General features: G+C 52.2%; 1 protein-coding gene across 1 annotated transcript; it reads right to left on the bottom strand.

The window, feature by feature from the left end:
* Positions 1–7,758: 7,758 nt before the first annotated feature.
* POLE4 (DNA polymerase epsilon 4, accessory subunit) lies at positions 7,759–10,153 on the bottom strand. Its single transcript, XM_064174936.1, has 4 exons — positions 9,909–10,153; positions 9,037–9,121; positions 8,707–8,748; positions 7,759–8,174 (listed from the first exon to the last, which is right to left on the bottom strand). The coding sequence occupies exons 1-4, from the start codon at positions 10,122–10,124 to the stop codon at positions 8,161–8,163; spliced, it is 357 nt and encodes a 118-aa protein (XP_064031006.1). The 5' UTR covers positions 10,125–10,153; the 3' UTR covers positions 7,759–8,160.
* Between the last annotated feature and the right edge of the window lie 3,289 nt (positions 10,154–13,442).

The raw sequence follows: 13,442 nt of genomic DNA, 5'->3' as shown, positions 1-13,442 counted from the left end.
TGCGCCATAATGTTGCGGAGGGCAGTAATAATTCGTGGCCGAGTCGAGAATTTATCAAAAATAGATATTTTTTATTTTTACAAAACCCGCCCCCACAACTATATATACAAAGATTAATTTCGTTTGATAAACAGGTTGAGTTGCATGAGAATTCTACAAGGATACCATTAATAATCTGACTATATATATTTGGAAGTCAGTTTTTGGAAAAGGACTCAGCTATTAATTAATAGCGGTTTCTTACTAAATTAAGCTAAGCCAAATAACTCACTCAGGCTGGCTCGTGCAGTCTGTCTTCCTCCTCCAGCGGCTGCAGGAGTCGTTAAGGGTCGTTAGGCAGACAAAGGTGTGCCTAACACCAAAACAAGTCCTTAGTCTCTCTGCAGTCCAGGCACAAGGGAGTGAACGAACTCAGCAGAGACATGCGTCCAGACACACGCAAAATCCAAAGCGGGAACCCCAAAGGCGGGAAGACCCCCAATATTTATAACCTTGCTAGACAAAGGGCAGAGTTACCACACCTTAGGCACGAAAGCGCACGGCCAATCCCGGCCTGGCTCCTGCGTGGGAACTCACGGAGCAGTCCCCGCCCCCTTCACAGCTGCAGGGCAGGCGAGGGGGGGGGGGAAAACCAGACGGCTTTTCCCCTTTCCCCCCGAAGTCTGGGCAGGAGAGGAATTTAGGGGTACAGGACTCCAGGACACTTGTAAGCCTGGAAAATTCTAGGCCCAGCAGACCCCTTTCCAGATAGTCTGCTAACCTACAAACACAGCCTGCTAGCTGTGAGACCGTGTTAGAAGCTTCATGGACAGATCCTTCTTCTGCATCGGGAAATCCTGCCAGCTGATCATCCCTGGACACGGCATCCAGAAGAAGCTGCATCACCAAGGCAGAGACCACTTCACTCCAGGAGAGAAGGTTAGAGAAATCCTGTTTAACCCAGAGACTGGGAATCCTTATAAATTCCCCTGCAAGCCGGGACAGATTTCAGCTTCACCAAGACCCGAATACTGGGCACACGCTGTGACAATCCCGGGAGGGTGATTAATGATTGATACTTAAGAGCAACACATTTAAGCAAGCTTTAATTCCTTTGTAATATGTTACCTCTGTCTTCAGAACACACACAGTTTCAGCCCTTGCTGGGCAGACAGTATAGCTGTTAAGAGGCATTAAGCCTAAGGGAACCTTTCTCTCTGTCTATAGTTGTTGACAATTTGATATTTCCATTTAATAATCAATCCCTGTAAATATATCCCAAGCTGTTTTCATAATCTTGCACAACAAACCTGATTTCATAGTGGTTGGGGGTGGTACAAATTTGTAAATATTAATTTTAATAAATAATTTTATTAAAAAATTAATACTGCCTCAAATTAATTTCTCACCTCCCCCTAACAGAGGAGGAATAAGAGAAACCCCTCCACAACAGAGACCTCGATGCTCTCTACCTCACTGGCCTGAGAGGAGGTTACAGTGATGTAGGGGTTGGGCTCTGCTCCCTAGGATTAGGTGATGGAAGGAGAGGAGATGGCTTCAAGTTGCACCAGGAGAGGCTTAGACTGGACATGGGAACAATCTCTTCCCCAAAAGGGCTGTCAAGGCCTTGCTCAGGCTGCCCAGGGCAGTGGTGGATTGCCCATCCCCAGAGGGGCCTCAGATGTGGTGCTGAGGGCCACAGTTTGGTGGTGCCCTGGCAGTGCTGGGTGTAATGAAGGGACAATTAATTCTGAGGTGATATTTCTTCCAAAATTAATATTGTTTAATAATTCTGATATTCAGAACTCTCTCCATGCCCAGCCACTAACTTCTAATGATGATCAGTTCTTCACACGGTCATGGAAACACACAGAGGAGTAACCATGTCTGGGAATGAGTTGTGCAAATATACAGACATGACTGAACTGGAAGAGAGGATTCCTGTAGTCAGCACACCGCTTGTGGTCAGCACACCGCTTGCGGTCAGCACACCGCTTGCGGTCAGTACACCGCTTGTGGTCACCACACCGCTTGTGGTCACCACACCGCTTGTGGTCACCACACCGCTTGCCCACTTGATGGAGTCAAGGAGCTCCTTTCTGCTTAATGCAGAAGGCTATGGTGAGTTACAAGAGGTTTTAAGTATTTACTCACAAAACTATCTCCTGACTTGCAGGGCTGGCTACAGCTTCAGACAGTACCCAAATGCTTTCAGGGAATTCTGTTACTGTCTTGTCAGTTGCTGAGGCTTCTGATTCTTCCCAGGCTTCTGGGGAAAGGAGGCAGACCATCTCTGACCTGGTCCTCTGGATGATCTGTGTATCCAGGACTCCTCATCTTGGTAGGAGACTTTCAGGTGTAGGCAGGATGTCCTGCAGTGTGCTTAGCAAAGCATGGCAGGATGCACTAAGGCAGTAAGCAATGGCAGTAGGCACGAATACAATGACAGAGCAGACTGCATTACCTGCTCAACTCTTTTTATCAACACAGCCCAAGACTAATGGACCTTTGGACACAGAATAGCCAATCAGAACGGCAGTTAGCCAAGCCTGACCGTATCGGGTGAAGCCATAGGCTTGCTTTACACAAATTTGGGAAAAGCATAGGCCTTGCACAAGGCAGGTACAAGCTAAGTCTGTGTACCTTGTTCACCACAGGATGTAAGCAAATCTGGGCAGGCAGAGCCCTTAGACTCAGTGGCTCCAGGTTCTTTGTCCTCTCTCCCGCGCTTGCTTCTCCCCAAAACAGAAGGAGGGAGAGCTGAAAAACATGTCTGGGCAAACCAGGACATGGATACACTGTCCCGGGTTTGGGCTGATCCCTCCCCCGGGAAGAAAATTCACAACACAAATCCCCCTCCTTTTTTTGGAAGTCAGGGAAAGATGAAATTGTATTTTCTTATAGTATAACAATGTAAAGAGAAATAATAACTAGAGAAGGAAGGAAGGAAAAAAAAACCAATATAATAACCTTAAGGGAGATGGGGGAGGGGTCAAGCGGAGGCGAAGCAGCAGAAGCAGCAGTAGCCAAAACAGCAGCCGGGGAAGATAGGCGAAGCTGCAGCAGCAGAAGCCAGCAGGAGAAGGGGGAGAACAAACTGTGCTTCTAGACATTAAGTTCTTGATGCTCCAATGAAATTATATTAATTTATCTATTGTTGCCATTTATGTGGCCTATCCCTGGAATGTTCATCTCTCCCCTATGTCTGAGCTAGAGGATCAGCTCAAACGGCCACAATCCACCCCTTTAATATAATTTACCATTCTATGTAACTAGGGATAACTTCAGTATCGTAGATGGTCATTTTCCAGGCTTCAAGCATCTTTCATCAATTTTCGGTCATTCATCTTCCCATTTCCGTCTGTCTCAGGCGTTGGCTAGCTCAATTTTTTTTTTCAATGAGTGGAACAGAGCAGGACTCTTGGTACTCTCAGGGCTCATGCTCACGGATAGCGGGCTCTTCATGGCTTTTTTGGGCACCACAATCATCTGCAAAAGAACTCATAACAACATCTCTACATTCTTTCTGCCAATGCCAGATTCTTTTGTGGCACACGTTGTATTTCACCGTTTTTCTGCATAACCCAATATGTAGGACCAGGTCCTTCAGCAGAAACCACCCCTCGGACAGGTGTAGCCTCCCCCGAAGGGGAGAATACCCAAACAGACTTGCCCAACAAATTCTTTTCACGAATGACAGGAACCTGTCACTTTCTACCTTTTGTAAGACCTCTGAATGAGCTGGGCCAGCTCGGTTGGTGGAACCTCTACTATTCACTACCCAAGTGGCTTGGGCTAGATGTTTCTCCCAGTTCTTTAAGGTTCCTCCCCCCATTGCCTTTAAAGTTGTTTTCAGCAAGCCATTGTAGTGTTCAATTTTGCCTGAGGCGGGTGCATAGTAGGGGATGTGATAGATCCACTCAATGCCGTGCTCTTTGGCCCAAGATTTTATGAGATTGTTTTTAAAGTGGGTACCATTATCTGATTCAATTCTCTCTGGAGTGCCATGTCACCACAGGATTTGTCTTTCCAAGCCCAAAATGGTGTTACGTGCAGTGGCACGGGAAATTGGATAGGTTTCCAGCCATCCGGTGCTTGCTTCTACCATAGTCAGAACATGCTGTTTTCCAGTCCGAGAACGAGGTAGAGTGATGTAATCAATCTGCCACGCTTCACCGTATTTGTACTTTGCCCATCGCTTACCATACCACAAGGGCTTCAGACGCTTGGCTTGTTTAATAGCAGCACAAATATCACAGTCATGTATAACTTGTGTTAGAGCATCCATGGAGATGTTGATTGCTCTATCCCGTGCCCATTGGTAGGTAGCATCTCTGCCTTGATGTCCTGAGGAATCATGGGCCCACCGGGCTAAGAACAGTTCACCTCGGTGTTCCCAATCTAAATCCAAATCACAGTTCACATCAGTTTGAAACAGCTTGTCAGCCAAATCTGCCTGATGGTTGTGCTGATGTTCCTCAGTAGCTTTACTCTTGGGCATGTGAGTGTCTGTGTCGTACTCTTACAGGGGTTTTCTCTAGACGGGTAGCAATGTCCTGCCATAAGTCAGCAGCCCAAATTGGCTTTCCTTTCCGTTGCAAATTATTTCTTTTCCAGTCCTTTAGCCAACCCCATAAGACATTAGCCACCATCCACGAATCAGTATAAAGCATGGGCCAGTTCTCACGTTCAGCCACATCAAGAGCAAGTTGGATAGCTTTTACCTCTGCAAACTGGCTCGACTCACCTTCTTCAGCTCTTGCTTCAGCCACTGCTCGTATAGGGCTCCAAACTGCAGCTCTCCATTTTCTCGTTTCCAACAAGGCGACAGGAACCATCAGTAAATAGAGCACAGTTTCTTTCTTCTTCAGACAAATTACTGTAAGGAGGAGCTTCTTCAGCCCGACTCATTCGCTCCTCTGGAGGATTTATACAGTTTGTACCTTCTGGCCAGTTGGTGATCATCTCCACTACGCCAGGTCGTTCAAGGCTCCCCATGCGTGCTCGCTGTGTTATGAGAGCCATCCACTTAGACCAGGTAGCATCGGTTGCATGATGTGGTGATGACTATCAGGCCTACCACGACACTGGGTTAAGGGTGGGACAGGATGAGCTTGAAAAGCCTCTTCGAACCTAAACAATTCCATGATGCTCTGATTCCCTGGAACTGTGCACACAGGAGAGTCTCAGCTTTCACTTTGCATCAGAAGGTTCCTAGATGCCACAACCCATTAATAACAAAAGCAAAAGGACTCAAAACTTAAACAGCAATGAGAAGTCTTCCTGCTGACCTTCAGAACGGCCTTGAGGTTGTGAAGGCCACACCTCTGCTGTGAGGACAGGCTGGGACAGTTGGGGCTGTGCAGCCTGGAAAAGAGTAGGCTCCAGGGAGACCTCAGAGCTGCATTTCAGTACCTGAAGAGACCTACAGAAGAGCTGGGGAGGGATTTTTGATAAGGGCTTTGAGTGCCAGGATGAGGGATAACAGCTTTGAGCTGGGAGAGGGGAGAGTGAGAATGGAGAGGATGGAGAAATTCCTGACAGAGAGGGTGGGGACTGGCACAGGCTGCCCAGGGAGGCTGTGACTGCCTCCTGCCTGGAGATGTTCAAGACCAGGCTGGATGAGGCCGTGAGCATCCTGAGCTGGTGGAGGGGTCCCTGCCCATGGCAGGGGTTGGAGCTGGATGAGCTTTGAGGTCCCTTCCAACCAACCCATTCTATCAGTCTCTGAATCTTTCAGCCCAAGTGCTCATGTGAACTGTTCCAGCTAAGGAGTAACCATCACTGAGTGTTTCCTCCTCTCCTTCCAACCCAATCTAGGGATCTATCAAAACCTTTACAACTCCCAGTGGCAGGCTCACAACACCTGCAGGACAGAGATCACAGAATCACAAAATTGTCAAGGCTGGAAGGGACCTCAAGGATCATCCAGTTCCAACTCCTTGCTTGCTCTTTGGGCTGCAGGTGCACACTGCTGACTCAGGCTCAGCTTCTCCTCCACCAGCATCCCCAGGTGCCTCTGCCCAGGGCTGCTCTTAGCCAGGCACTGCCCAGCCTGTATCAGTGCTTGGTATTGCCCTGATCCAGGTGCAGGACCTTGCACTTGGTCTTGTTGAACCTCATGAGATTGGCTTGTGCCCAGCTCTGCAGCCTGTGCAGGTCCCTCAGGATGGACTGATAGGGGAGGGAGGAGGGGGGGGAGGAGAAAGAAAAAAAACAACCCAGCAAGTGTTGTAATAAAATGTCACATTTACTGCTACATTACTGCTCTAGGCAGGACAGCTCTCAAAATCTACCTGTAAAAAAGTTAAGGTTTATTTGAGAATCCCAAGTCATCAGGCCAGCTGTTTAGGGCTGTTTATTTTTTCCCCTGTTGCTGGAAGCTTTTTTTTTCTTTTGTTGACACTTGTATAAAATCATCTTTTAAAAAAGAAACCCATTCATTATCTCGAGGCACTCAGGAACACATCTACTTGGGGCTTTTTGTTGTTGTTGTGTTGGGGTTTTTAGTATCCCAGCAGCTGACTGATCTCAAAGGACAGCTCAGCCTCCCCCACCCCCAAGAACTTGCTTTTTCTTATTTATTTTTTGCTCTCCTGACAAAAAAGAGCTGAGCCTCAAAATGCTTCTATCTGCATCAAGCTCCTGCAAGGAAAGAGCCAGCCCTGAACTCATCACTGACTGGCGCCAGGAGCCTCACGCTTTGGAAAAAGCAAGCTGGGGCCAGGCCCTGTCCTGTATCTTATAACCCTAAATGCTCATCCTGTATCTGCTCCTCTTCACCAAATAAACCTAACCCTAACCTAACCCCAACCCACACCTAACCCTAACCCAACTCTAACCTAACCCTAACGTGAATCCTAACCCTAACGTAATCCTAATGGTAATCCTAACCCAACCCTAATGTGTATCCTAACCCTAATATAATCCTAATGTGACCCTCACCAACACCTAACCCTAATGCTAATCCTAACCCTCATGTAACCCCAGCCTAACCCTAACCCAACCCTAACCATGGCCGTTTGAGCTAGATTTATAGCTCAGACATAGAAAAATTTGCAATAGAGAAACGTAGAAGTGGAAGCTCTGAGTGGAAGCTCCAGGAACAGGCCACAGATTGGCAACAATGGATAAGTTAATACACTTCCACTGGAGCATCAGGAGCTTTATGTCTGGAAGCACAGCTTGGACCTTCCCCTTGCTGCTTCTGCTGCATCTGATGCTATCTTCCCCCACCACTGTTTTGGCTGCTGCTGCCTTTGCTGCTTTGACACAGCTTGAGCCCTTCCCCATCTTCCTTGAGGTTATTATTCCTGTAGTAGTTTGTCCCCCTTGTGTTATATTTAGACTGTAAGAAACACGACTTCACTTAGCTGACTTTTGAAAGAAATCCACGTTGCAGTGAGTTTACTCTAGTGGGGTGGGATCTGCTCCAGCCCAGAACACTAATCCTAACCTAACCCAAGCAGCCTGCCCAAGGCCACATCATCTCGAATGTCTCCAGGGACAGAGCCTCAACCACATCCTTGGGCAAACTGTTCCAATATTTCATGACCCTTTATACAGAACTTCCTCCTGATGTCCAACCTAAATCTCCCCTACTCGTTTCAAACCACTGCCCCCATGCTACTGCTACTGTATCACAGGTGGGCTCCACTGGGACAGATGCAAACAATGAGCAGGAGCAAAATGCTAGCGGAAGGCATCCACTGAAAACATCACAGGGCTACATCAAAACCAAACCACTCACCCCAGCAGCAGGAGGAACCAGGACAGCTCTTCAACAACACAAAATAAATTTACTCGTGTTTGGCCAAGAAGCAAACATACAAAGTGTCCACAAAAAACAGCTCACCATGCCTGGGCCCCGAGCTGAGCCTCTCTCCCTCCATGCACAGCTCCATGGTGCTGCAGAGTACCTGCACTGGTGGGGACTGCTCCTCTGAGCTGGCCAGAGCTGGGCAGCAGCAGGCACCAGAACCAGGGCACAGGCATGTGACATACAAAACAGTTATGAAAAAACGTGCCTTTTAAATAAAGAACTTGCAACAACTCCAACTTTATACAAAATAAGGCTGCAATTTCACTGTCTCCATCCTATGGACTGTTTTCAAACTCTCCACCTCTCCACCCTGCGTCCATCTCTGCCAGACTCTCCAGAGAGCTCCACCTCTGTCCATCTCAGTCCAAAGTACCTAAACAGAAAGAAAGAAACAAAGTATATCCTCAGGAGGCAGCGACACAAAACAAACTTGTGTTTACAAGCAGACAAAGGAGCCTGCAATAACTTTTTGAAGTTTACATAAATCACAAAGGAGGAAAAACAAATCCAGTTAAAAATGGTAGGGGTCTCTGGGTCATTGTAGCTGTCCCAAGATCCACCTAATTTGAGTTTAACCTCTAAGGGGCCTAACAAGTCACACTACTAATGATGGAGAGCTAGGGGGCTCTGCAAGTGACTGATTTCCTTCTCTCCCAAGAAGACTACACAAAATATTGAATCCAAGTGAAACCAAGGAGAATCATAGAATCACCAGGTTGGAAGAGACTTCCAAGCTCATCCAGTCCAACCTAGCACCCAGCCCTATCCAATCACTGGACCATGGCACTAAGTGCCTCATCCAGACTTTTCTTGAACACCTCCAGGGACGGTGACTCCATCACCTCCCTGGGCAGCCCATTCCAATGCCAATCACTATCTCTGTGAAGAACTTCCTCCTAACTCACCTTCCAAGAAAGCAAATTCATCAATAGCTTCAATGGCATTATCTGCAAAGCAAATTGAAGACAATTAACATAGGTAAAACAACTCCACATTTGCATCTGCTTCAAACAGTACACACTGTACATCCCAGCAGAGTGAGCACTTCCAAAGAAGCTTGCTTGGTGTGGAGGTGGCGAATGCAATGACCTGGCTAGTATTTGCAAGAAGTTTTCCTCTCCCATCTTTGGAGAAAGAAAGGAAAAGCACTCATGGTCGCTTCACCACACTGAGTGAGGGAAAGTCCTCCACCCTGGCAACCCTTTGCTAAGGACACACAGAACATGCTCTCATACCCAGGTCTTTCCTCTGTAGGGTTTTCCTCTTTCCTTGCTGAGCATACACGTAAGCATCTTTGGCTATAGTCTCAACGAACAACTCCTGCAACACAAAACCCACGGCAGTTACACACAACAAATGAGAGAGGGAAGAGAGAACACCCTGAAGCGAGGAAAGCACCTACAGGACCTCACGAAGAACCCAAAATCTCCCTTTCAACATTTCACCTTTCCAGTAAATAGCTCCGAAAAGAACAGATGAGGCTGCTGGGCAGCGATGCACAGGAGAAGGAGGAGAGCAGAGACAAAGCCAGGAGCGCACAGGACAGCGAGGCTTCCTCCAAGCGTGTCTAGGAGCCCAGCTACAGCTCAGCTGCTCGCAGGACACCTTCTGAAGGAGGAAAGGCGTCCCGCAGGCAGCGGACAGAGCACGGCTGCCCTCGTCTGGTACCATGCGGCTGGCAGCTGCCACCGCACCGAACACCTTCCCTCTGCAGCGGGCTGCCGGGGAGGGCTGCGGCAGGGTCTCCAGCCAAACGAGAGGCCTTGTGCTGTGTCCGGCTGCTCCCGCGGCCTCCCGGCGCCTCGGGGCAGGCGGACCGGCGAGGGCAGGGGTCCCGTCCTGCTGCCCCCAGGACAGGGGGCCCGGCTGCCCGCGGGGCGCTGCTGCACCGGACAAGGCGCCAGCTGGGAGAGGAAAGCCTCAAACCCTCCGAAAGGGAGAAAATCCTTTCAGAAGAAGCCAAGCGAGCGGCTCCACAGCTCGCCGAGCGCAGCGCTGGGGGCTGCTGTCCAGCCCCGGCCCGGCGGCAGCCCGGGGTGCGAGTGGCCTCCCAGCCGCCCCAGGACCGCGGGACCCCTCCCGCCCGGCGGCCGCAGCTGCCTCTCACCGTGGCCCGCGCCAGGACGAACACGGCCTCCTGGCTGGCCAGGCTGACGTCCGGGTCCGCCTTCACCAGCGCCTTCACCCGCGCTAGCGGCAGCCGGGCCAAGCGGGCCGGCCCCGGCCCCGGCCCCGCGCCCGCCGCCTCCTCGCCCGGCCCCACCGCCTCGCCGGCGGGCACGGCCACGGGCACCGCCACCGGCACAACCCCTGCCGCCGCCATCCCGCGCCCACGGCTGCGCCTGCGCGGGGCCGCCGCGGGGAGCGGATGGGAGAGCACGGAGGAGGCCCGGGAGGGACGGGGGGAGGCGAAGGGCCGGGGCCGGCCCGCGGAGCGGGCGTGGCGGCCGCGGCACACGGCAGCGTTCGGGCCCGAGCCCCGCGTCCTCTCGGCACGGCCCCGGCGCTCTCATCGCTCCCCGGCTCCAGCCTTGCGCCTTCCCGCCAAGCCCCAGGCGCGGCCCCGGCGCACTGCTCCCGCCGCAGCGCGGCCGCTCAGCTCCTGCTGCCCTTCGTGCCCGCGGGCTCAGCCCGCAGAGCTCTGCCCTCGCCGTGGCACTGCCGCCGCGAAGAAGGTGGCAGTGGGGACCCATCTCTCCGAGGGGGTGGCTGCCACGGCAGGCTGCCTGCCCTCTACCCCGACGCTGCCTTCCCTTGGGTCTGGTGTAGGACCTCCCAGCGTCCTCTCTCCAGCTCATCTCCAGCAGATGGGATCAAAGCCTTCAGCGCCCATCTTGGGCACCGATTATGCTCTGCAGGACGCCCTGGGGCCACCACCCTTGGCTAACAGTTTTCCTGTCCTAGCCTTCCCCGCAGGCACTGCTGCGCAGTGTCCTCCCAACGGGCTGCAGGGGCACAGCACCCCCGGGCAGGGGCATCGGCAGCCACCTGCAGCCGGCCAGAGCGGCCGTGCCACAGGGCTGGGCTCAGCTTCTCAGACCTCTGCAGCCTCTGAGGCAATCAGCCGCGGTGTTTCGACGCAGAGGTGGCCCAGCTCTGTGGCACCATGCAGAGTGCTTCCCCTGCGTCCTCAGCAGAGCAGCTGTTCCCCACTTTCGGACACTCTGGAAAACCGCAGTCCTCCTATGCTCCTGCAGAGCTTGGCCATGCAGGGCCATACTGGTTTTGCCATGCGACCCCTGCAGCCTTCCTCCACCCGCTGCGGGTCCCATGCAGCACTGAAGATCTGAGCTGCAGCCTCCAGGGGATGAGAGCGCAGCCCAGCCCCTGCTCCGCACCCCGGAGTCACTGCTTGGCTCTTCTCTGCATGGCAGTGTCTCATGGCCGCAGGGCTTCAAGCTTCCCAACAGCAGCACAGTCCAAACTAGCAGTGCACCAAGAGCTGCTCCTCCTCCTCTTCCTCCTCCTCCTTGTACTGTTTCACAGTCAGGCTGCAGCGACTTCCTGGCATTGCACACAGCTTCTCACCAACTGTTAGGAAAGAGCTTCTGGTTTCAGGGCAGGGGGACTTGGGAGAGGACTTTGCACAAGTCCTTCTGCGTGGATGTCTCCTGTGGACTTTAGAGAGGAGGTGAGCACGCAGGAAAGCACCTGCTGATGGAAAATGGTGAGTAAGAGCTGAGCCTGGGCTTCGGTGGACCTGGGGATGGGGCACAGGGAGCAGAGCCTCATCTGCTGCTTGGAAAGGCTTTGGCAGTGTCCTTGCAAAGGGATGGATCCTGATGAGATCCTCACTCCTGGAAAACAAAGTCCTCCTGTATATCTGAGCTGGTTTGAGCTTCAAAGGGCCCTGCTCAGTTCCTGGGCCTAGTGTGAGATTTGCTGGGTGGTGTTGGGCTGTATTCAAACATCTGTGAGCAGGAGGAGGAGGAGGCTGCTGTGCCCTGAGCCCAGGAGGGCATCCACTGGCACAAAAGGTGTTTTAGAACCTGGATCTGCCCACGGCAACAGTGCTGCTGGCTCCACAGCTACACATCAGGGCTCCATGCAAGTCCCAGCTCATGGAACAGCTCCCAAAGTGACAGCTACAAGCCTCTAAATCGTTTAGGTGCCAGAAGTCCCAGCAGCATGTTGGGAATCTGGGAAAAGCTGGGGGGGGCTTCAGTATTCTGGGTGCAAGCCCCAGTGCCTGGTGTGCAGGAAGCAGGAACCCACACGGCTCCACCGCAGGCTGCGCTCCCTCTGCGCCTGCAGGGAACTTCTGCTGCCTGCCTGGGCCAGAGGGGAGCTTGCACTTGTTTGCCTATGAGGGGACATTGAGACTGGACAGAAAGTCTTGGCAGTGAGGCTGTTGAGATGCTGGCACAGGTTGCCCAGGCAGGTTGTGGATTCCCCCTCTCTGGACGTGTTCAAGGCCGGGCTGGATGAGGGCATGAGCAACATGGGCTGGTGGAGGGTGTCCATGTCAGGGGGGTTGGGGCTGGGTGATCCAACCCAAAGCATCCTGTGGTTCTGTGTGCATTGAAGCAGTTATGTCTCAAAGCACTGCTCCAGTTTCTTTGCATTCCAGCAAAGAGGAAAATGATGCAAGCACAAACTCCAGGTGAAGTCCCAAAGTGAGGAGAACTTCAGAAGCAAAGCCAGAGCTTGCCATGGGCAAGCAAAGCAGAGGCAAAGGGACACTGTGGTCCAGGGACAAGGGGGTGGGAGCAAGGTCGGGGAGGGTAAGATGATCACTCCCTTCCCACAAGATCCATCTGAGAAGCTTAGGACAAATGTAACCACATCCCACCTGAGCATTTGGCACACCATGGCCCTGTCACTCTTCCAGAAGTCATTCAGCCTCCTGCTGGCAGCCTGTCTCTGGAGGCAGGGGCAGCTGTGTGCTGAGGCTGGCATGTCCTGGTTCACATGAGCATGGTGTGAGCAGCACAGGAAGTGCATTGGTCAGGAAAGTAGGGCAGAGCTGCTGCCTCTGGGTTCTTGTGTGCAGGCAGGTTGAGTTTCAGCAGTGGACCTCATGGGACCAGAGACCAGGGCAAGGCAGATTGTTCTCATCTGAGGCTTGAGCAATTTCTAGATCTCAGATTCTGGCCTTAGGAGTTTTGATACTGGTTTGGAGATTTGCTACCCTCTGTTTGGAAGGTCCCTGGTGGTGGATGAAGGGCGGATCAGATCAAAAGACTCCATGAAATTCCTCCTGGAAGCCCTCATGGTGGAGGTAGTTGTTCTCAGGTTGGTGCATCCCACTGTTACTTCTCAGTTTTGTCCCAGGACCACTTTGAGCAGAGACCACATTTCATGGAGGTTCAGTGCCAGGCCATGCTGAGGAAGGGCTGCATTCTCCGGGGGGGCTGTGACTTGGTTTCTTCCATGGTGCTTTAGCTGGAGCATTTCCTACTGCTTGCAGACACATCTGGAGGGAAAAGAGGCTGGGGTGAAGCATCTGCTGGCAAAGTTTGAAGGGAACAGGAAGGACCCACCCCAAGCGGCCAGCTGGCCCCAGAGCTGCTCCACAGCAGCCCCAGCAGAGCCGGGACAGACCCCCACAGCAGGCTGCAGTGCTGAGCTGCTTCCAGAGCCCCCCCGCATCAGGAGGCTGGACTTGAGCAGGGCTTCTCCAGCCCGCAGTAAAGATCAG

This window comes from Pogoniulus pusillus, chromosome 41 (assembly GCF_015220805.1).
Source record: "Pogoniulus pusillus isolate bPogPus1 chromosome 41, bPogPus1.pri, whole genome shotgun sequence".
Lineage (NCBI taxonomy): Eukaryota > Metazoa > Chordata > Aves > Piciformes > Lybiidae > Pogoniulus > Pogoniulus pusillus.
Note: the sequence above shows the minus strand (reverse complement) of the source record. Positions and strands in the feature narration are given on the sequence as shown.

Excerpts from the sequence above, each read along its gene's own strand:
- POLE4 (XM_064174936.1), bottom strand. The coding sequence starts at position 10,124 with ATGGCGGCGGCAGGGGTTGTGCCGGTGGCGGTGCCCGTGGCCGTGCCC. Across the intron at positions 9,122-9,908 it reads TCGTCCTGGCGCGGGCCACG|GAGTTGTTCGTTGAGACTAT; the intron begins GTGAGAGGCAGC and ends TTTGTGTTGCAG. Across the intron at positions 8,749-9,036 it reads CCTACAGAGGAAAGACCTGG|ATAATGCCATTGAAGCTATT; the intron begins GTATGAGAGCAT and ends TTTGCTTTGCAG.